We start from the raw sequence: 24800 nt of genomic DNA on the forward strand, positions 1-24800 counted from the left end.
TTTGTTTTTAATAAATTTGTTTGATACAGTATTTAATATATGAATGTGGATGGGTAGAAAGGGAGAGGACCTAAAAAAAGATGGATGGATTGTGTGAAAGATGATATGAATAAAAGGAGAGTATGCTCAGATATGACGACCGATAGAGATCAGTTGAAGAGAATGACATACTGCGCGGACCACAGATAATGGTATAAAGGCAAAGCAACGACGACAGTATTAAATCCCGAATTTGATAAATTAGAAGTGCAACCATAAAACAAATTAGTTAATATATAGGAAACTAGCTTTTTCCCGCGGCTTCGCTCGCGTTAATTTATCCCCTTAGGGGTGGAATTTATCAAAATCCTTTCTTAGGCATCCCCTAAGCGGTAGATTAAAAAAAAATATTATGACTATTCAAAAGTGCTTAAATTAAGTTTATTTGAATAAATGATTTCTATTCTATTCTATTCTAAATGTAACAAGAAGGCATTTTATTACGCGTATTCTATAAAAAAATAGGAATTTGTTAGCGATCATTAAAACCACAATAGGTACATTTTTTACGTCCGCAAATATATCATATTCAGTCATGCGCAAGTTGATTCACGTATTGCAACTTGTAATCTTGCTTATTACCTATATATATAACTCAAAAGGTGATTGACATAGTGATCTATCAACGCACAGCCCAAACCACTGGATGGATCGGGCTGAAATTTGACATGCAGGTAGATGTAAAGAAAGGATTTTGATTAATTCTACCCCCAAGGGGATAAAATAGGGGATGAAAGTTTGTCAATTTTAATCCGATCGGGCTGAGACTTTGCATGCATAAAGGTACTATGACGTAGGCATCCCCTAAGAAAGGATTTTGATGCCACCCCTAAGGGGATAAATTAACGCGAGTAAAGCCGCGGGCAAAAGCTAGTGTATTATATATAAACCTTCCTCTTTAATCTCTCTATCTATTAAAAAAAACCGCTTCAAAATCCGTTGCGTAGTTTTAAAGATTTAAGCATACATAGGTACAGACAGCGACAGCGACTTTGTTTTATACTATGTAATTATGTTCTTGTTGTTTAATAATAATAATTATATATTATATGACTCGCGCGACTTCGTCTGCATCACACTTATCATTATATATCGTCCAATTTACATATATTTTTAAATTATAGGCTATGTGTTATTCTGATGTTTAAGTTATATTTCTGTAAAATATCATCATCCATTCAGTAATTTTTGCGTGAAACAGTAACCAACGTACATCCATACCTACAAACTTTCGAATTTATAATATTAGTAAGATATATATACAATTATGTATATGAATAATATTTTATTATAATACAAATATATTTCTCATGGTAAACGAATAGTCCTATAACGGAGCTGTAAAGATAGATTTTAACCTAAACATATTATGTAATTAGTTATAAAAATAATTGTATTCTCCATTTGAAGGACCACAATCAACTCGGACAAAGGCTGTCGGATGTTTTATAATTATTCGAGCGTGATGTTTACATTGCATAATCCGACATATATAAACATCCAGCCGTTACGGGGCCACATCAACTTTTCACAACACACCGCAACTATATCCATAACATTACCGCAATTTTCGGACGCAACCATCTGCCCACAATATTATACTTAGTATGAAACCGTTTCCAAATTGTAGTAGGTAATAACAATTTATTACATAACTAGATACTCGCCCCGGTTTTGCACGGGTGTACATGTATTATATATGTATATAACTTCCTCTAGAAATGCTCTATCTATTTAAAAAAAGAAAGAAGATTAAAGATTTAACCATATGTAGGGACGGACAGACAGCGACAGCGACTTTATTTTATAGTATGTATTGATAGGCTACTTATTTAGTTTGAAATACCAAATTACATTCTATACTAGCTGTACCCGCGACTTCGTCCGCGTGGAATTATACTTTATTTTTCTATAAAATAAAAGATTTTTTCTAAAATAAAAGTAGCCTAAATTACTTCCTATTACATCAGCTACCTGCCAAAAAAAGTCCCGTTAAAATCGGTTCAGCCGTTTCTAAGATTAGCCGGAACAAACAGAACGACAGACAGACAGACAAAAATTTTAAAAAGTGGTTTTTTGGTGTATATTCCGTATTTATATACATATGCATGCAGTAAAAAACGGTTATTTCAATATTACAAATAGACACAAAAATCAGTGGAGTTTCGGACGGGTTCAAACACAATAGGACCCAGCAAATGACGGCTGGATTAGGTGTAGACTGAGTCACTAAAGTAAATGATAAAGTATGAGAGACTGAGTGGCTCACGCAGAGTACTTTAGACAATTACAAATAACAGATGATACTTTCAGCGCACATTTACACAGGTATTGATCTGGAAAACAAACAATGAATGTCTTCATATTTTATCACCGTTTAAACCTTCCCTAGACTTTCACGAATATCAATTTCAGCAGTTCTCGAGTTTTAGCGAGACAAACTCGTAATAAGCAATTCATTTTTATATATATACTAGCTGTCCAGGCAAACGCTGTTTTGCCTTAAAATAAAAAAAAAATTTAGGGGTGGACTACCCTACATTTATGGGGATGAAAAATAGATTCGAATATATATAAATAAATTCGATAGAATCGATTCTCAGACCTATTCAATACGCTCACAAAATTTCATGAGAATCGGTCAAGCCGTTTCGGAGGAGTATGGGAACGAAAACTGTGACACGAGAATTTTATATATAAGATTGTCACTTCTTTCGGTTTCCCTTCCTGGCCCTAGTTAGTAGTGTTTCTTTGTCATCATCATCACCTGCTTCTTACTTATCCCATTTATTTGTGGTCGTCGTAATATGTTTTTCGCTTCCATTCATCCCTGTTCGCAGTCATCGTGTTATTTACATCCTTTCTTAGTTAGTAGTGTTTCTTTGTATAAGTATATTATATAAAATCTATACATTTTACGATAACTCCTTGGTTTCCATAATCACCCATAATGTTATTTCTTCATCCTGCATTACAATACTTGATGAAGGATTTATTACGAGTTTTGCATTCATGAGTGAAAAGTGGTACGTTCTGTTACAATACAAATACGAGATCTAGATCATCTACACACATTGTTTTATTTTATTTCCTCAGCAGGTACTCTCATGCTGCCCTCGGTGGTCCAGTGGTTTAGCGCACCACCTGACTGCCCGTCACTTCGAATCCTCGCAGTACAAACATTTGTATTCAAGAGTATGATCGTTTGTATTGGTTTGCATGTTTCCTATTTATTATTATTATTATAATTATTTTTTTTTTTTTTAGAAAATCATTTATTCAAATAAACTTACATTGAAGCACTTTTGAATAGTCATTAAGTTTTTTTTAATCTACCGCTCGTTCGGAAAGCTGTCTCATCACAAGAAGAACGAGCAAGAAACTTGCGTGTTGCTCTTTTAAATAATTTTATTATTACTTTACATTTTTAAGTTTAAGTGTGTGATTCTCTCTATCGTCTCATTCTCTCAGCATTTGTTGGTTTTTTTCCACACTTACGGGCCGAAATTATTATTATGTAGAAATATGTACATAGCCACAACCTGGTCTCATTCTTTTCAACTCCCTCTTCCTGGTACTACAAAGACCACAATAAACATAAATAATAGCGGCTCCAACGTAACAGCTAGAAGTATGTTTGTTTATGCCGCAGTTAAATCATATATGTATTGTATAATTGACACCTCAAAGATTCAGGTAAATATTGTATTTGAACAAGGTCGTACGATTATATTTATATACACACAATAATTTTGACTAACAATCACATACATATATGTATTTCCTCAATTATATTGTCAAATTTGTTTTTACACGATTGTCTCAAACTTATGTACCTACATATCTATAGCTAATAATATAATAGTGTAACATTATTGTGTACACAATATAAATCTATATGAGAAATACTATTACCAATCTATACATATAAATAAAATTGAGGGTCAAAAATAAAAAAAAATGTAATTATTATAGATCAGTGTAAGCAACCCCGGATCTAAGGGGCGGCACGTTCTGGGGGCGGCAGATTCAAACTTGGCAGACGAATATATAACTCAGGGGGGAAGGAAATTGTTAGTAATGTGGATTGATAACCCTATAGCTAGCAATGTACCATGTCGGGTCGACCTCCACGCGGTTCCCCCTGGAAATCATCGTGTTAAATTACTGGTGAATTTGTCACGATGGGCTAACTGACCTGACCTCATGCTCATCTTATCATGCTCCACTGGTGCCCCGCCAGCGTAAACCGTTAGCGCAGGCGGGTGCACCATTCCATTATCATCCATAAAAAAAAATATATAACTCATAATTTTTCAGGCACCTTTGACATTGACAATCGGACGTCAAGTAAATTGTTTGTGTTCAATGCATTTAAAAATGAAGATATAACTGTTAATATAGCCATAATAAATTAACAGCAATAACCACATTCTATGCTAAATATATAGCATTTTGCAAATGAAAATGTCGGCCGGAGGGGGCGAGCGGGAGAGTGTTAGGAGAGGCAATTTGGCCGGAGGGGGCTAGCGGGTTAATGTTAGGAGAGGCAATTTGGCCGGAGGGGGCTAGCGGGTTAATGTTAGGAGAGGCAATTTGGCCGGAGGGGGCTAGCGGGTTAATGTTAGGAGAGGCAATTTGGCCGGAGGGGGCTAGCGGGTTAATGTTAGGAGAGGCAATTTGGCCGGAGGGGGCTAGCGGGTTAATGTTAGGAGAGGCAATTTGGCCGGAGGGGGCTAGCGGGTTAATGTTAGGAGAGGCAATTTAGCCGGAGGGGTCGAGCGGGGGAGTGTTAGGAGAGGCAATTTGGCCGGAGGGGACGAGCGGGGGAGTGTTGAAGAGGCAATTTAGCCGGAGGGGGCGAGCGGGGGAGTGTTAGGAGAGGCAATTTGGCCGGAGGGGGCGAGCGGGGGAGTGTTAGGAGAGGCAATTTGGCCGGAGGGGGCGAGCGGGGCAGTGTTAGGAGAGGCAATTTGGCCGGAGGGGGCGAGCGGGGGAGTGTTAGGAGAGGCAATTTGGCCGGAGGGGGCGAGCGGGGCAGTGTTAGGAGAGGCAATTTGGCCGGAGGGGGCGAGCGGGGGAGTGTTAGGAGAGGCAATTTGGCCGGAGGGGGCGAGCGGGGCAGTGTTAGGAGAGGCAATTTGGCCGGAGGGGGCGAGCGGGGGAGTGTTAGAAGAGGCAATTTGGCCGGAGGGGGCGAGCGGGGGAGTGTTAGGAGAGGCAATTTGGCCGGAGGGGGCGAGCGGGAAATTTTTTTGTTTTGGCCCCACCTCGAGAAAAATTAAGATCCAGAGCTGAGTGTGAGCCAAGCCTAGTCCTAAATTCCGTACACCTACAAATTAAATCTGTACAAGATTGCGTGCCATAAAATATATACGATACTTTTGGGACAAACGGTCCGACATAATGTTACATTCTCATACATAATTTAACAGAGAACGACTCATCATCTGCTTCTGCTTCTTCCTTATCCCATTTATTTGTGGTCGGCGTAGTATGTTCTTCTCTTCCATTCATCCCTATTCGCAGTCATCTCGTTATTTACAGTAAAACACTGATATAATCTCTGGACGAAAAATTGAAACTGGAAAAATAAAGCAAAAAATGCTGTCTGTACAGCCAACAGTCACCGCCGACGTCATTGCACGACACTGCGACTGTCGTCGCCACACACAAACAGACGCAGCAACTACCGATCTAGGTTCTATTCTTACCATATCATCTTTCAGACAGCCCATCCATCTCTTTACGTTCTCATACATACATAATTTAATAATTTAACACAGAATTAATTTGTAATTTGGCCAAATTACACTTTCATTTTTGCCGCACGCATCGTTTCACATACCGACACTGACTGATATGAAACCATAAATTTCATACTAACATTGTATGTAGAAAACACATTTGACGACCTCAGTGATCTAGCGGTTTCACACCGCTTTGCGACCGATGGTCGCGGGTTCGATTCCTCGCACGGCACAAACATTTGTATTCATGAGGATGATTGTTCGTATCGGTCTGGGTGTTTTCTATGTATAATATGTATTTACAAAAAAAAAATATCTATGTATATGTATCAGTTATCTAGTACTCATAACACAAGCTTTAATTAGCTTAACTTGGGTCTAAATGGTGCTGTGCGAATTTTCCTGAGATTACAAAAAAAACATATAAATAAGTAAAATGAGTGTCTGTTTGTAATATCAAATTGACAGCGTTTCTACTAAATGCATATGAATGAATGTACGGTACTTACATTAAAATATATACATATATATTTTTTTCCCCTGGACAATTGACACAACGCCATCTAGTTCCACGGTAATGCTATTTTTTGTAAATACATACATAATATACATAGAAAACACCCAGACCAATATAAACAATTATATCTATACATATAAATAAAATTGGAGTGTCTGTTTGTAATATTGAAGTAACAGTTTTTTACTACATGCATATAAATATAAATACGGTACATACACCAAAATAACATTTTTTACAATTTTTGTCTGTCTGTCTATCTGTTTGTTCCGGGTAATCTTTGAAATGGCTGGACCGATTTTGACTGGAGTTTTTTTGGCAGGTAGCTGATGTAATCAGGAGTAACTTAAGCACACGGACGAAGTCGCGAGAACAGCTAGTTCATGAATACAATGTTTGCACCGTGTGAGGAATCAAACTCGCGATCATCGCAAGTGGAGCGGTGTGCTAAACCGTTACACCCTACATAAATGGCGGGACACCCTCAACCGTGGGTGTCCGTGATCAATACATCGGTAGTGTATAGACATCTTATTGTTTTATTTATAAAACTGAAAAAACTGCAACTTTCTGTTCCTGGTCGAAGGGGCATAGGCAGGCTAAGGTAGGGATGGGAAGATGTGTTTTTTTTCATGGATGATAATGGAATGGTGCACCCGCCTGCGCTAACGGTATACGCTGGCGGGGCACCAGTGGAGGATGATCAGATGAACATGAGGTCAGGTCAGTTAGCCCATCGTGGCATATTTACCAGAAATTTATCACGATGGTTTCCAGGGGGAACCGCGTGGAGGTCAACCTGACATGGTACATTGCTAGTAACGGGGTCATGAATCCACATTACTAACAATCCCCTATCCCCGATGGGAAGATGTTGTTACTAGGGACATGTCAATAGCAACAACATCTTCCCATCCCAACTAGCATAGAGTGTGAGGTCTCTGAGATCGATGTCTGGGACAGGAGTCAGTGGTAGACAAAACTTATTTTTGTTAAAGCTGACTCCATGATCATGTGGGATATATAGCTAGGAAGAGAGAAAGAGAGTGAGAGAGAATATGATGAAAATAGGTACCCATATTAATAGGCAACAAAATTACTTGTAATTAACAAAATAGTATAAAATAAAATCGCTTTCCATATCTGCTCCCTTAGATCTTTTAAACTACGCAACGGATTTATATGTGTAATACATATACACCCGTGCATAGCCGGGGTGGGTAGCTAGTTAATATTATAAATGCGAAAGTAACTGTCTGTTTGTCTGTCTGCTACGCTGTCACGTTTATACTGAACCGATTTAAATGAAATTTGGAAAACTACATGGTATAAAAAAATAAGAACATATACCAATAGACAAAAAAGGGCCATTTTAATGCGAAAGGGTTGTAAAAGGTTGGATGGGGGATGAAAACATTTAGCTTAAATAATTAAATCCGTCATTCTCGTGAACGGGTGCTGCTTGTGGGGACTGGTCTGTTCCGGTTACGAAGACTGAATAAATTTTTTCGTTCTTTGCGATAGCATATGCTGGTGGTCACTCTATTCTCCCAAATTTGAATTTTAATGACTGTGTATTATCATAAACATATTCCACTATTATTTGAAAAGAATACGAGCTGAGTTTCTTGTCAGTTCTTCTCATCTCTATATCATTCCGCACTGACGGTAGATTGGACATATCATAAGAGTATGTAACAGACCTACATGAATAAAGATATTTTGAATTTTAAAAATGCTGCCCGAAGTTACTTTTCTACGCGAGCGAAATGGTGAGTACAGCACGTGAATCATAAAATTATGACCTTCAATATTACATGTAGGAAGTATATTTAAATTATATAGCTGTTGCAAAATAAAGTATTGAATACACAATAATTACATGTAAACGTACATAGACACTCAGACTAGAGATGTGTCAACTCGAGTTAACTCGAGTTGAATTCTGCCAGCTCGAGTTGAAAGAATTCAAATTGGTAAATGAATGAATCAAGTGAAAGAGCGAGAGCATGATTCTGTCATCGAGCTAACAATGACATAAAATTTTCCGATCATTTCATATCATACAATTGTCACAAATATTTCAGTATTGATTTGAGGTTGTTATCATTTTTGTTTCACATATTCGTCCGGTTATGTTATCATTAAAATGATTATGCGTTCTATAAGCTCTTCCGCGGCTTTAAAGTGTCATTTCTACTCGCCCCCTATAGTTCGGTGAAGCTTTCAAGGCTAGCTGCGCCCAAAAACATTAGAATTGTTGGAAATAAAAAAAACTTTTTATTCCAGGTAACTCGAGTTAACTCGATTTCAACTCGAGTCATGTTTATTACGAGTTAGCACATCTCTAACTCAGACGTAACGTTCTATAATAACAACTTTTAACTGACCTCAGCGGTCCAGTTGTTCAACTACATTACTTTTCAATAGTCGTGGGTTCGATCACAGTTCATCCTACTATACAATTGCCAACCGTCCTGTTTTCCCTGGACATGTCCTAGTTTTTGTAGTGTCCTGGGGTGTCCTGGATAGTTTTTAAGCAGCGTCCTGGGTTTTTAAAACGCCCTTGTAAGATCATGTATTTTCAATATACGCGCGCCATTTTTAGAATCGAATAGTAAAGTTTTTTTTAAATCCTTTTACCTAAGTATTAAAGACTAATTATAACCATTACTTGATTTTTATGAATTTAGCCTATTGACATTATATATAAATCTATACATATAAATAAAATTGGAGTGTCTGTTTGTAATATTGAAATAACTGTTTTTTACTACATGCATATGAATATACATACGGTACATATACCAAAATAACATTTCTTATAATTTTAACTGTCTGTCTGTCGGTCTGTTTGTTCCGGCTAATCTCTGAAATGGCTGAACCGATTTTGACCGGACATTTTTTGCAGTTGATGCAATAAGGAGAAACTTAGAAAAAAAAAAATATTTTAGAAATAAAATTTAGAAAAATAAAGATCAATTCCACACGGACGAAGTCGCGGGAACAGCTAGTATAATAATATAATTATAACAAGTATATTACTGGTCTTAACCTAAATTGACCGGGTATTTCCAACTTCAAATCCTAGTTTTTTAAATTTGGTGTTGGCAACCCTATCCTACTAATATAAATGCGATAATCAATGAGTATGGATGTATGTTTGTAATATAGCTTATACATCAGAATAACACATAGGCTATATTTTATATAGAAATATAACGCGAGTGAAACGCGGGCACGGCTGTAAGTGTGCGAAATTTCTTACCCCTCCGTGGGGGGCAATAATCGTAAAAAGAGTTACAAAGTTTTTTTTTTATTTTTTATACTAATCGACGATACATATATATAATGTAAAAATTTAATTATGTAGTTTATATAAGATTTATTAATGTGATTGCTGTGCCCTTTCAGGGTTCATGTTTGATTCTATACTTTTAGTAAATTAAGACCAATTTTGTTACAACATGTAATAGCAATAAATAAATGAATAAATGAATAAAAAAAAAAAAGTTTTTGCTTCACGTATTAATCATTACATAGTATAAAATAAAGTCGCTGTCGCTGTCTGTCCGTCTCTATGCATGCTTAAATCTTTAAAACTACGCAACGGATTTTGAAGCGGTTTTTTAAATAGATAGAGTGATTCATGAGAAAGGTTGTTGATGATACAGGTACACCCGTGCGAAGCCGGGGCGAGTAGCTAGTATTCTGATAAATAATCAATGTGTTAACACAATATTTGCACAGAATATGTACATATCTTCTGTCGTTTACAATGCAATACTCTTTACTCAACATGTGTTTCTTAATAAAACATTCTAAATAAGAAATATTTTCAATTTATTTATTTAAAGGTGAAACCGAAATATTCTCAGATCTCGATCATATCAAATCAAATTACCAGTAAATGCATATTGCCATTACATAGTACAAAACAAAGTCGCTGTCGCTGTCTGTCCGTCCCTATGTATGCTTAAATCTATAAAACTATGCAACAGATTTTAAAGCGGTTTTTTTAATAGATAGAGTAATTCTATAGGAAGGTTTATATGTATAATACATGTGTATACCCGTGCGAAGCCGGGGCGAGTAGCTAGTACACTATAAAGTCAAATATAGACATTACATGCACCAAAAATTTAATTAATAACAAAAAAAAATGTCAGACAGAAGTCTGCTTGTTTCATTAATTTAATTTAATTTTCATTTGTTCTTGCTAATCTCAGAAACGGTGGGACCGATTTTGATGAGACTTTCGCCAATATTAGCTAATGTTATAAAAGAGTAACTTATGATGCTATTATTTTAATTAAAAACTAGGTCCGTGCGGACAAACTCGCGAGTAACAGCTAGTAATATGATAAGAATACGCGCAATCCCATTGTTGAGGGCGCCACTATATCTAGTACGTATTAATTATAAATATAGTATCTGTATAATTAAATAGTACTGTTAGTATAAAAATAATGTAGCAAATAAGTTATATATCTCACAATGATTATCTGTAGAATGCAAATGTTGTTTACGTAATTTAGTTCCGAAATGAATACTAGATGGCGCTGTTAGATTTCTGAAACTCGATATTATTTCGTTTTCATCGATTGATATACACGATTGTAAAATTTTATTATTCAGTATTTTGTTACACCATTTTTGATATCATTATACTCTTTCCCTCGTATGTGGTGTTTCATTTCGAGGTTTTTGGGCTGTCTGAATATCGCGGCGCGGACGTCTTCACCCATTATTAATAAAAAAAAAAATATACTGAACTGATGTTTCCGAATTACGCGCCTCCGTACATTTGAATTATTTATTGCATACCCAGTGGCCAGTCATCCGATAAAGAAAAAAAAAACAAGCAATAGTCACGAGCCACTTGACCTAGTAGTAAAAGTAATTGCTGTCCGTACCCCGGTCGCAAGTACGAAGTGTACATCTTCGATTTATTTTGGGAAACAAGTTTTTTTTATGTAATAATCATGGAAACATGCTGACGGCCAAACTGATGACCAGAGACAACTGGAACAATATACGATAGGTATTCTAAATATAAAGGATTATAGTATACCATAGCAGAACTGAGCAGGCAGTCCCCTCCGATCCCCTGGATCCCCTTCAAACGGGGATCGATATTACGACGACCTGAGCCGAGATTCGAACCAATAGCGGTGCCCTCAGACTAAAGTCGTATCCGTCAGGCGAGAGTTGGCCTTCAGCCGCTCCATATGTCCTTCCGCGGGTTTGGAGTGCCATCTGCATTCGCCCCCAATCGTCCGATGAAACTGCAAAGGCCAGCTGCGGCCAACAGCATTAGAGTAGTCCGAAGAAAAAAAAACGAGCAGCCATAACCATTGTTAATCAACGTCTTTGTGGCAGAGTCGACCCATCGGATCTGCGGCGAGATATTGCATCTCTGTGCATTTTCTACCGCATATATCACGGGGAGTGTTCTGAGGAATTGTTCGGATTAATACCAGCTGCTAAGTTTCACCAGCATACTAACCGCTAGAAACTAAAATACCATCCTCCAAAAAAACTGCTTCAAAATACGTTGCGTAGTTTTAAAGATTTAAGCATAAATAGGGAAGGACAGCGACAGACTTTGTTTTGTACTATGTAATGAAGCATTCAAATTAAAAAATCATTTATTCATGTAGGACATTTTAGCCGATTATGAACGTCAAGTTTTTACATTATAATTTAGTTTTTTCCTTACCGTCCAGTTTGGTATATATGTAGATCCAATTGAGAAGAACTGGCAAGAAACTCAATTGAATTACTTTTTTTTTAAAAGCCAGTTTATTTACAATGTATATTTATATAGGTGTCTATGTCTAACATTAAATGAATCCCCGTACATGAACAACTATTGCCATGCACGCTCGTCATTCAAGTAATCGTTTAGTGAGTTTACTACATTACTCTACAAATATACTAGAGGGCTTGATCTATTATTTTGACCTCAAAATTATTCTAAACTGCAACAGAGACCGGCATTTTTACCTTTCTACTTCTTCCGGCCTTATCCCATTTCATTTGGGGTCGGCTCTCCTAATCTTTCTTCTCCAGTGGATCTATTTTGGACTGTTGCTGCCTCTATGTTTCCTTTGTCCTTAAGGTCCTTACTAACTACTGACATCCATGTTAATGTGGAAGCAGCGCTAACAAAATCCTCGGTGCAACCACAGCGTCGAGATTTTGCCGCCGTCGTCGCTAACAAACCGACTGCTTCAGTACAGTGGCGTGTGCCAAAAACGGCACTGAACATTGACCCTACGTGTGCTGCCACTGGTAACCGCGACGATGATGGCTTCGTCGTGGTACAAAAGAAGAGGCGCACAAACAGGGTCAATAGGAATCATTGTGGCACTGCACTCACTGGGCCCAACTTTCTGCTGCGTGCTGCTACACCGACCACGACAATGTACCTGTCCCGTCTACATTACGCCACTAAGGAGCAGGACATTGTCGATTATATTCGTACCAAGAGTAACCTGACATTGAGGGTAACGCAGCTGAAGTCGAGTCACAACGCGAGTTTCAAAACGTTTGTGGCCCTGGTCCCCACCGACTTGCTGCCCACCTTCATGAAAGAGGACTACTGGCCGAAAGGTGTGGTATATCTGCTCTACCGTGGCAGATTGCCGTATTCAGGGGCGTGATCACACAGACAATATCATAGTATTAGTATTTAAATATTATATTATATGTATGTTAGTCTATAAAGTATTTATAATATGGGCCTAGTTGCCTGAAATAAGTGAATAAATAAATAAAAAATCGGGGTCGTCCACGCTTTTTCTAGCTTTCTACATAAATTTAAAAAAAAGGCATTTGCTAGTTGAAAACATAACTCTCAAATCGTGAAGACTAATAATAACTATGGTATTTTGATCACTATCATATCGATCCTGACAAAAATGGTACACGTAATAAAGTGAATGAATGCTAAAGTTTATTGGGTTATTTCTTTTGAGCGATAAGAAGTAATGTTAGTCTTGGCGGAGCGCCAGATATTGCGGCGCTAACTCGTTATCAGGTGAATGGACTGAACCAGCAATATTACCAATTTATGAATCAATAATAGAAAGAATAGAAAATCATTTATTCAAATAAACTTACATTGAAGCACTTTTGAATAGTCATAACATTTTTTTTTTTTTAATCTACCGCTCATTCGGAATGCTGTCTCATAGATTTCGTGTGCCGCTAAAGAAAGCATGAATCGTTTTTTATGATACTGAATGAACTCATATTGTTGTTATTTTATTTCTATTCTAGCTGTACACGCGAATATGTCACGTGGAATTTAACTTTTTTTTCTAAAAAGTAGCCTAAGTTACTGCTTATTACATCAGCTACCTGCCAAAAAAAACTCCCGTCAAATTCGGTCCAGCCATTACAGAGATTAGCCGGAACAAACAGACAGACAAAAATTGTAAAAAATGTTATCACGTGCGCGTTACCGACCGTTAAGAAACCTTAATATTGATAGAGATATTCAGTGGATTACGTATACAGTTGTAAATATAATTTATTTCGTTCCGATTGCAGTTGCACGTTACACACAAACTGTTACTTAGCAACAATACTTATTTTAAATGTGATGGATTATACTTTTTCTACTTCAATCAATGTGCCTAATACGGTCCCTTAATCCATTACATTTAAGACATTCTACATCTCTACATTTAAATAACATACATAATATACAATATATAGAAGAGTAAACAATAGAACTACTAGCAAAAACATATCCAAAATTAAATCTGTTAAAATACTAACAATTTCTGTTGGACCTATACTTATTTCGTTCCGATTGCAGTTGCACGTTACACACAAACTGTTACTTAGCAACAATACTTATTTTAAATGTGATGGATTATACTTTTTCTACTTCAATCAATGTGCCTAATAAATATACTCTTCTTAAAAAACCCCATGCTGTCTCGTGAGAAAACCTCGGCAGGTAGTTCATTCCACAATCTAAGTGTACGCGGGAGGAAGCTCCTCTGAAACCGCACTTGTTTAGAGTGATTTGTTGTATGTATATTCGACACAGCATTTGCTTGTCCCACTAACGAATGCTGTTTACAAATTTTATTGACCTGGCGGTGCGGCTAAGGCAATTTGTTCACTGGTGAGGTAATGGAGCGATTGGTTTCAGGGTACAATGGGATTGACATGTACTTAGATGGTACAAAAGTCCCTAAATTTAAAAAGAAATAAAAATATATATATATATATTGACCGTCGTTCAAACTCCGCACGTTGACTACGTCACACGGCTATCGGTGGATAATCAATATCTTGCTGATATCATATAATTTATGTATTGATTGTGTGACCATGAAACAATTACGAATAAATGATGTTTCCAACGCGTTTCTGTTTTTTAAAGGACAAATAAAATGAAGCGGTTTAAACATTTCATATTAACCTTTTTTTGAGGATATAAACCAAGCGTCTGATGAGTATTTTTACTATTAGTAATGCATGTTAAACATTATTATCATTATAGTTAGTTACTTTCAAGGGCGGATCCAGCTTTGACTCCAGGAGATGGTCACATAGTCGTGGTCAAGTCAAGAACTTATAATTATATTTTGATAACAACAGCTACAAGTAAAAAGGAGGTATTTTATTAATGTACGTAAGTACTGTACTTAAAAATATTTATTCTTTATTGTACACTTGAAAAACTTAACACATAATAACTTGTACATATTGCCTTCTTCTCTTGAAGACATCCAGAGAAGCACTAATTAAATATAATTAATTGAATATTGAAGGTATATAGTTACATAAAATCTGTATGGTGTCAAAATATATAAATAAAATCATTATGTTCAATTGGTAGTCCACCTAAGTCCTGGAACCAGCTGAGTGGGAGGGGGTCATGACCCCCCATGACCCCCCTTAAATACGCCGTTGCACGCAACAGAGTTATATCAAGTACTGACCCACAAGTTGTAGCTGTTATTTACTGAAGTGGTGATGTGGTGATGTCAGTATTTTCCTAACAAACAGGAAGGCCGCGGCTCGGCACGTTATGACAATATTGATGTTTCTTATACACATGTGGATGTCACACCTAGCTGTTTGACATACGTTTTATGACGTTAATATTTATATTGCAATTTAAAAATGGTAATCTTGGACTTATACTGCACTAGCTGTGCCTGTGACTTCGTCCGCGTGGCGTAGTGACCTTGATAAAGAAAACATATCTAATAATCAAAAGTTTCATCTCTCTAGCATCAAGAATGACGAATTTCCATAATAATTTATTTTACCAACTTAAGGGTAAAATTTTTACATCCTATATTTAGTTATATTTTATCAACAGCCTAAAAAAATAAGTTTCAAGCTTATACGGCCTTTCATCAACTCTTTCAATCATTTTCATGAGAGTTTTACCGTACATCCAGGAATAAGAAAGAAGCAGATGATGATGATGATCATTCAATTCATTCAAATAATCGTTTAGTGAGTAATAGGCCTTGCTCAGTAAATACGATTTAACAGATTAATTAATTTTATTTAAAATCATGAATTTATTTAAAGGTAATTCCAGTATATCCTTTGTGATCTTCTTAATTTCTTTCCTACACTTTCATAAAAAAAATCACGTATTATGTCTTAAATGGCGAAGAGATTGAACCCGCGTCCCCCGAAAGATGTCCGAAACCGCTATACCACCGAGGTTATTAAATACTAAACTAAATTATATCGCTGATTTGTCTACTTTTGAACTACAGATATAATACTAGTCGCTCTGTTATACTGTGGACCTTGACAACAGCACATATTTCAAATTGCAGTGACCCTGGCTATACAAAAGGTACAATGCTAATCAATCAATGAACGAAACAATAAACCCCTGTACGTACGTACCAACAGACCAACATATGTTTTATTATGTAATTATTATTATTATTTCATTTATTTCAGATATTGATCCATCCATATTATGTTAGTAAAACAACTTATTAACTATGTTAGTAATTTACAATTTCATATATTTAATTCATATATTTATGTCTCTGTCCACGTCCAGAGGCCCTGGGTCCGCAGCAATGCAGCGATATCCAGTGCCCCTGAAGTGGACAGTCCGACATATTGGATATGGTGTTTAGGAGGCTGTTTGCGCTCCCCCGAATTCTACACATCAGTGATGCAGTTCTATTTCGCATTATGGCTTCAAAACCATCTATCCGCGCTGCTGCAAACATCTCTGATGCGCTACAAAATCGAGGGAGCCCAAACAACATCCTAAACCCATTATTATATTGTACGCGAAGAGCGTTGTATGCCCTCTGCGTGTACCTAAACCACAGGCTGCACGTGTAAAACGACTGACAATACGCTTTAAACAACGTTGTCTTCACGTCGTTATTACACCGTGCAAACCTACGGGCCAGCACATTACATCGGACCGACAACGCTCTTCGCTCCCTCTCTATATCAGAATCATCACTTAAGTCTTCCGATACAATGTGACCGAGGTATTTAAATCGCGACACCCGATTCAATGGTGTACCATAAATACACAGCGCTGGCATATATTTTAGTTTGGTATTATTACTATGAAACATCATGACTTCACTCTTTTTCACATTGTATCGGAGCCCGTGAGACTCTGCATATTCCTCACACATCTTCAGTAGCCGCCGAAGTGCACTAATTGACGGACTCAACAGCACCATATCGTCCGCATAACTTATACTATTAACTATAGTTCCATGTATAGAGCACCCGATCCCGGTACTGCTAAGCCCCTCAATTAGATCATCCACATACATACTGAAGAGTGCAGGAGAAGACAGCCCCCCCCTGCCTCACCCCACACGCCAAGGTATACTCCTCCGAGAATGATCCCGACCATTTGACCTGATTAATTTGATGATCGTACCAATATTTAAACAAATTAACCAACTCATCGGGTACAGCTAGTCGGCGCATTTTTGACCATAGTATTTTATAATCAACCAGGTCAAATGCCCTGGAAAGATCCAAGAAAGCCGCATGAACAGGTGTACTTCGATCGGTATAGTACCTGACAGTCTTCTTGAGAGCCATAATAGCAGTCTCAGTCGATAATCCTGGCTGAAAACCAAATTGCGCATCGTGACACTTAAAATATTTGCATATTCGCCTCTCAAGAATACCGTCAAGCACCTTCGCAGCAATCGTAGCCAATGAAATGGGTCTATAGTTGTCCTTGTTAGATAGATCACCATTTTTATTTTTTACAATGGGTACAACTATAGTCCTCATTAATGCACTCGGAAGATAAGAGTGTTGTACACATAAATTATACAATATAGTCAATACCCTAAGGAGTTGCGGACCTGCACACTGGAAGTGTTCTATACTGAGCGAATCGTGACCCGGGGATTTACCCCTCGTCATAGAATTAATAACGTCTTTTATCTCTTCCGTAGAAAAATGTACTGGTACCCCCGACTTAGCACTTCCAGGACAATCCGATCGCACTCGGGATTGTAGAACTGGATCAATTTTAAAGTGGTTTTTGAACAAATCCGCAATGTCCTTTGGGTCACTCAAGCTATTGACGCTCACAGGAACGGAAGGTTTAGGGCTAAGTTTTTTAGCTAAGTTCCAGAACTTTATAAAATTCTTGCCCTTATGCTCTGCACTCAAAATATTTAACTTTATTTGTTCTGCATTATTTTGGCAATATTTTAATTTTTGCTTAAAGAATTTACTCTTTTGTCTCATATTTACAAACAGAGGCCCGTATCGGGGTTGTCCATAAAACTTCCAATTTATAAAAGCCTGTCTCGCCTCTCTATGAGCATCCCTAACATACCTATTCCAGCCAGGCACACCACGCTTTCTCCGTGTGCCCTTTCCCGGTTTGCCACTACAAATAGCCGCTTTTCTAATTACTGAAATAATATTACTATAGAGAATGTCAATTGCCTGCCTATGTTCTTCATTGCAACATATGCTGTTACCACAATGACTGACCTCGAAAGGAACATTTATAACACTCAAACTTTCTGTACACAACTGGTAATAATGATCCATCTGCTCCACTGTTCTCGTGCCCCATATAACTGGATCTCTTAGCCATTCTTGGTATCTTACTATGGTATTCGTAGTCATTACACCCAGGTTAATATGCATTACAAGCGGAAAGTGATCAGACCAATACACATCGTCATAAACCTCGACATCACACACGGTTCCTAACGCTGCTTTAGTCACAATAAAATGGTCCAACCAGCGTTTACCTCCACATACATCACTAATAAACGTAAACGTACCCGAGCACCTGCCCAACTTAATATAGTCAGCACAACTCCAATGTTGTTCATTACAAAAATTTAATAATTCTGTTTCGAACAATTCACCAGGATGCGCATTAAAATCTCCCATGATATATACATTTTCAGTACCTGAACTCTCAACAATAGCTACTATTTCACTCAATATATTACAAAATTCAATAAAATTATCAGGAGAATTCGTTGGCATATATATACTGAAAAACAACATAGTGCGATCACTGAATGTAGCTTTAACGGCAACGATACGGTCACTTAAACATGGAATAACAGAGACAGACGTAAATACAGATTTTCTCCACAGGAGTGCTACTCCACCAAAGGGTCTTCCTCTTAATATCCCCATCGACATGTCAACGGCAGATTTACCAAAATAACCAAAATAATTATCTACGGTACCCAGTACCGCCAGCTCATGTGGCAACAGCCATGTCTCCTGAAGGGCAATAATGTCAACATTCTTACATAAGTTTTGTATACATTGAATCGACCTCTTTAGTGACTTACAGTTATAACTTACACATTTAGCAATATAATTATCATAATTTTGTGTATTTATATCCATTATTAAATATCAAAACAAAAATCTATATACATACAATAAATTAAGTAATAAATATATTATATACTCGACTATAGGTACTACCCCTCCTGCTTATTAACCTTACTTTTATAGGTAACAAATCTACGGAAAGCAATTCCGTCAGGCCATAAGTTCTCATTCATAAATACATTTAGTTTACTCTTAGGTAATGTTGCTATTTTAAATTTACTTCAAACTAGCTTTACTCGCTACTTCGTCCGCGTGGAATTTAACTTTATTTTTCTAAAATAAAAGTAGCCTAAGTTACTCCTTATTACATCCAGCAAAATGTCCCGTCAATCGGTCCAGCCATTTCATAGATTAGCCGGAACAAACAGAGACAGACAAAAATTGTTAAAAATGTTATTTTGGTGTATGTACCGTATTTATATTCATATGCATGTAGTAAAAAACGGTTATATCAATATTACAAACAGACACTCCAATTTTATTTATATCATCATTGCCTTGCCTTTATCCCATTATTTGTGGTCGGCGCAGTATGTCATTCTCTTCCACTGCTCTCTATCAGTCGTCATATCTAAACATACTCTTCTTTTATTCATATCATCTTTCACACAATCCATCCATCTTTTCTTAGGGCGTCCCCTCCCTTTACATCCATCCACATTCATATTATACACTTTCCATAAGACATGGTCCTCATTCATTTTATTTATATGTATAGATATAATTGTTTATATCGGTCTGGGTGTTATCTATATATACAGACATGTTTAGTATGTTCAATACATATATATTTTTTTGAAAATACAAAAATATGTATTATTTATCTGAGCCACTGGATATCGCTGCACTGCTGCGGACCCAGTGCTTCTGGACGTGGAAATAGGCATAAATATATGAATTATAAACATATTTTACAAGTCGTTTACTAACATAATATAGATATGTACATATCTGAAATAAATAAAATATGTACATGGCCGATAATGTATAGAATGGTAACTGTGAAATGATTAAATGAAAAACTAACTATTAATTTAAATTTATTTCAAACTAGAAACACACACAACTACTTTTATTTTAAAAAAAATCTTTTATTATAGAATAACAAACTTAAATTCCACGCGGAGGAAGTCGCGGGTACAGGTAGTGAATACTAATTTGCGCCGTGCGAGGAATAGAATCCGCGACCATCACCAAAGCGTTGTGTTTAACCGCTACACTATTGAGATCGTCAAACTGTTTCAAATGATAATTGTTACAAACATTACATAATAAAGTCTCAGATGATACGTGACTTTTGGGCAACAGACGTAATGTTACACATCGCTGGAGTATCTGTACGTCAGAACTAAGTCTACTCTGTACGTACGCATAACCATGCTATAAAATTGTGCATAACTGCTCGTTTAACTATTGTATGCAAAGATTATATTATATGGACTTTCATTAATATGGTTTTGTCAATGAACACACGTCATGGCACGACATGGTGCCCTTAAAATGGTTTAGTATATGTGTAGTTTGCATAAACATATATATATATATAACTAGCTTTTGCCCACGGCTTCGCTTGCGTTAATTTATCCTCTTAGGGTTGGAATTTATAAAAATACTTTCTTAGGGGATGTCTACGTTATAGTAGCTTTATGCATGCAAAGTCTCAGCCCCATCGGTTTAAAATTGACAAAGTTTAATCCCCTATTTTATACCCTTGGGGGCAGAATTAATCAAAATCCTTTCTTAGCGGATGCCTACGTCATAACATCTATCTGCATGCCAAATTTCAGCCCGATCGGTCCAGTGGTTTGGGCTGTGCGTTGATAGATCACTGTGTCAGTCACCTTTGAGTTATATATATTTAGAAGATATACTAGCTGTCCCGGCAAACGTTGTTTTGCGATATAAATTAATAACGCTATAACAAATAGGGGTTGGTGATAGAAGGGTGAAAATTTAGGGTTGTATGTATTTTTAAATGACACATAATAAAAAAATATTGCCCAAAAAATAAAAAAATTATGTCAGGGGTGGACAACCCTTATCACTTAGGGGTATGAAAAATATATAGTAGCCGATTCTCAGACCTACTGAATATGCATATACAATTTCATAAAGGTCAAGCCGTTTCAGAGGAGTATGGTGTCTTATATATATAAATTGTTAGGGTTCACATTGAGTATTAGAAATGAGTTTATTATTAAACAATGTGGTTTATTTGACTAAGATGGCAAAATTATACAAATAAATTAAAATAATTGGGACTGCGGGGAAAACTACAAGTAGTGAAAGTGAGTGTTAATGAAAACTTATGAGGACCTACTGGACTGTACTGACGAGATTTGCTGATAACGAGATTTACTTATCAAGTTGCTATTAAGTTGTTCGCAAAAAAATACTGTAATATAACTATTAAATTAGTTTTGTTTGTTTAGTAAATTATAAATGCATTTTAAAAGGGCCCTTTAAACCTACACCAGTGTCACAAGTCACCGGCATTACTTGGGGTTTCTCTCCCGTTGGACGACATCAAAGCCTAAATCGTCATCATAATTACCCCAATGCTAGCAATGTACCATGTCAGATTGACCTCCACGCGGTCCCCCCTGTAAAGCATCGTGATAAATTTCTGGTGAATTTGTCACGACGGACTAACTGACCTGACCTCATGCTCATCTTATCATCCTTCACTGGTGCCGCCCGCCAGCGTAAACCGTTAGCGCAGGCGGGTGCACTATTCCATTATCATCCTTTAAAAAAAAATCAAGGAGGTACATACTTGTAATGTGGTGAGAAATAAAGTCATAGGTCAGCAGTTTTTTTTTTTTTTAATATAATTTTCCACAGACATATTCGTCCGTGCCTTTTTTTAATTTACTTTAATATTATTATATTTCTTTAATTTCCACTTTTGTACAACTCCAGAGGAGCCTCCAGCCGAGGTGTTACAATTTGCCTAACAGTTGCACCGAGGCAGACCTTATCCGTCTGGCCCAGAATCGCCGATGGCCGGCCGGGTGAGTTGACAACATGCAGTGTCACCTATCTTTATTAGGAGCCAGTTACATTTACCAATATGCATATACAATTATATAAATCTTACACTACCAATTTCACAGTTTTTCGGCAGCTAAGCTAAGGTCAGCACAGTTGTGATAGACTTCTCCTATATACTAACATATATAACAAGCCCCTTACCTGGCCCCTGATGGTCAGCTTCTTGTTATCCTTGGACAGCAGATCCCTGACGTCCTCGAGGTACAGCTCCACGTAGGAGCAGGCCACCAGGTGAGTAACATCCGGCGACGCGTTGTTCTCAATATGTGACCAGATGTGGCGGAAGGCGCGCGGGATCACGCCCTCGTCCTCGGCGGTGCCTTCCATCGTGTGCGTCTTGCCCGTACCCGTCTGGCCGTATGCGAACACGCAGCCGTTGAACCCGTCCAGCACGGACGCGACCAGAGGGCGTAACTAGATAAAGATAAAGTTTATTTTAATATCTTCATACCTTACTAATATGTATGATAAACGCGAAAGTTTATGAGTATGGATAGATGGATGTTTGTTACTCTGTCACGCAAAAAGTACTGAACGGATTTTGATGAAACTTTACAGTAATATAGCTTATGCAGCAGAATAACAAATAGGGTATATTTTTTATTAAAATTTAACGCAGGTGAAACCGCAAGGGCAATTAATAAACATCCATACTCACAAACTTTCACATTCATAATATTACTATGTACTCGCCCGGCTTTGCACGGGTCTACATGTATTATATATATAAACCTTCCTCTCGAATCACTCTATCTATTAAAATAAACCGCGTCAAAATCCGTTGCGTAGTTTTAAAGATTTAAGCCTACATAGGGACAGACAGCGACAGCGACTTTGTTTTATACTATATAATGATTAGGATTAAGATATACAACATATATATTATGTATATTTAACAAAAATATATAGCCGAATGTAATTCACGCGCTGACGTCATCAAGAGCATCGAGCAAGTACGCAGTATACAGCTAGCCTTGATGAATTCAAACAACACGCTCCTTTGTAGATTATATTGTTATATACAATGAATTATTAAGAGAACAAAAGGCAATAATTTAAACAAACATACCAGACATATAACACTGTAACAGTATGCAGCGACAAAATTAACATGTCCCATAAAATGCTACACAAACGTGGACACTTCTTATCTGGTATTCGCTTACAGTGAGGACATCCTACTAATATTATAAACGCGAAAGTTTATGAGTATGGATAGATAGATAAATAAATAAAAGAAATAAATGTTTGTACTAACGGATTTTGATGAAACCTTACAGTAATATAACTTATAGATCAGAATAACACATAGGCAACTCGTGTGAAACCGCGCGCACAAGTAGTAAAATATAAAAGAAAAATTGTTAAAAATATAGGCTATAATTTAGAAACATTATTTTTTGTGATATACTCGATAAAAAAACATAAAAACTGTACTGTTTACGTTTATATTATTATATTATACTAGCTGTGCTCGCGGTTTCACCACCCTTAAATTTCAATATATGTCTTATTCTGATGCATAATCTATATTACTGTAAAGTTTCATCAAAATCAGTTCAATAATTTTTGCGTGAAAGAGTAACAAACATTTACAATATTATTAAGATTGCACTAAATATCTAGTTACAACAATACATTTATAATAGAATCACGCTAAACCATAAAATTCCAGGCGAATTTAGTTAGTAAGCACTTGTTGATACTGTTGCCGACCATCAAGCGACGGCGACGGTGGCTGGTAGCAGGTCGCGTGCAGCAACTAACATTTAACTAACACTAGAATGCATTTCAGAAGGGGCGCCAATAAAATATTTATTTATAACTAGATGTTGGAATTTAACTTTATTTTTCTAAAACAAAAGTAGCCTAAGTTACTCCTTATTACATCAGCTACCTGCTAAAAAAATCCCGTCAAAATCAATCCAACCATTTCGGAGATTAACCGTAACAAACAAACAGATAGACAAAGATTGTAGAAAATGTTATTTTGGTGCATGTACCGTATTTATATTCATATGCATGTAGAAAAAAAAACGGTTATTTCAATAATACAAACAGACACTGTTTTAAATTTATCGCGGCCATTATTTATACGTATAATTAGTACGTAATCTATATACATAAATAATTAAAGGATTGTCTGTTTATACGTATAATTAGTAAAAATCACGGGATCTTACCACGTTTTATATTTATTTGCTGAGTTCCCAATATATCGGCAGTGTTTCAACCACCATGATCACGGGTGAACTGACCAGTTTACTCGTGATCATGATGGTTTCAAATAAATAAAAAATAAAGCAGGTTAGATCCCGTGATTTTTACTAATTATACGTATAAACAGACAATCCTTTAATTATTTATATGTATAGATTATGACAACCAAGTAAATACCAAACCAAATGCAACATTGTTATTATTGAACACAATAAATGACATTGCAAATTCGAGGTCTTCACAAACCGTCCGCCCACTCTAATGGTTGTTTTATAGAATAAAAATGGTAAAACCACAGACAAACCTTCGGCGCTCGGTCATCATTGAAAGCGAGAAGGTTTCTT

The 24800-nt window shown here is 36.7% G+C and overlaps 1 protein-coding gene across 1 annotated transcript in view; it reads right to left on the reverse strand.

Annotated features, from left to right (window-relative positions):
- The window catches only part of LOC131845194 (kinesin-like protein Klp68D), a 65973-nt gene that overhangs the window by 25819 nt on the left and 15354 nt on the right, over positions 1-24800 (reverse strand). Inside the window, exon 4 of the mRNA XM_059194235.1 lies at positions 22378-22650. Within this exon, the coding sequence (XP_059050218.1) occupies positions 22378-22650 (273 nt within the window). The remainder of the gene's footprint in view (positions 1-22377; positions 22651-24800) is intronic.

The sequence above is a fragment of the Achroia grisella genome, unplaced genomic scaffold, assembly GCF_030625045.1.
Source record: "Achroia grisella isolate CSIRO2021 unplaced genomic scaffold, CSIRO_AGI_Agris_v1 utg460, whole genome shotgun sequence".
NCBI lineage: Eukaryota > Metazoa > Arthropoda > Insecta > Lepidoptera > Pyralidae > Achroia > Achroia grisella.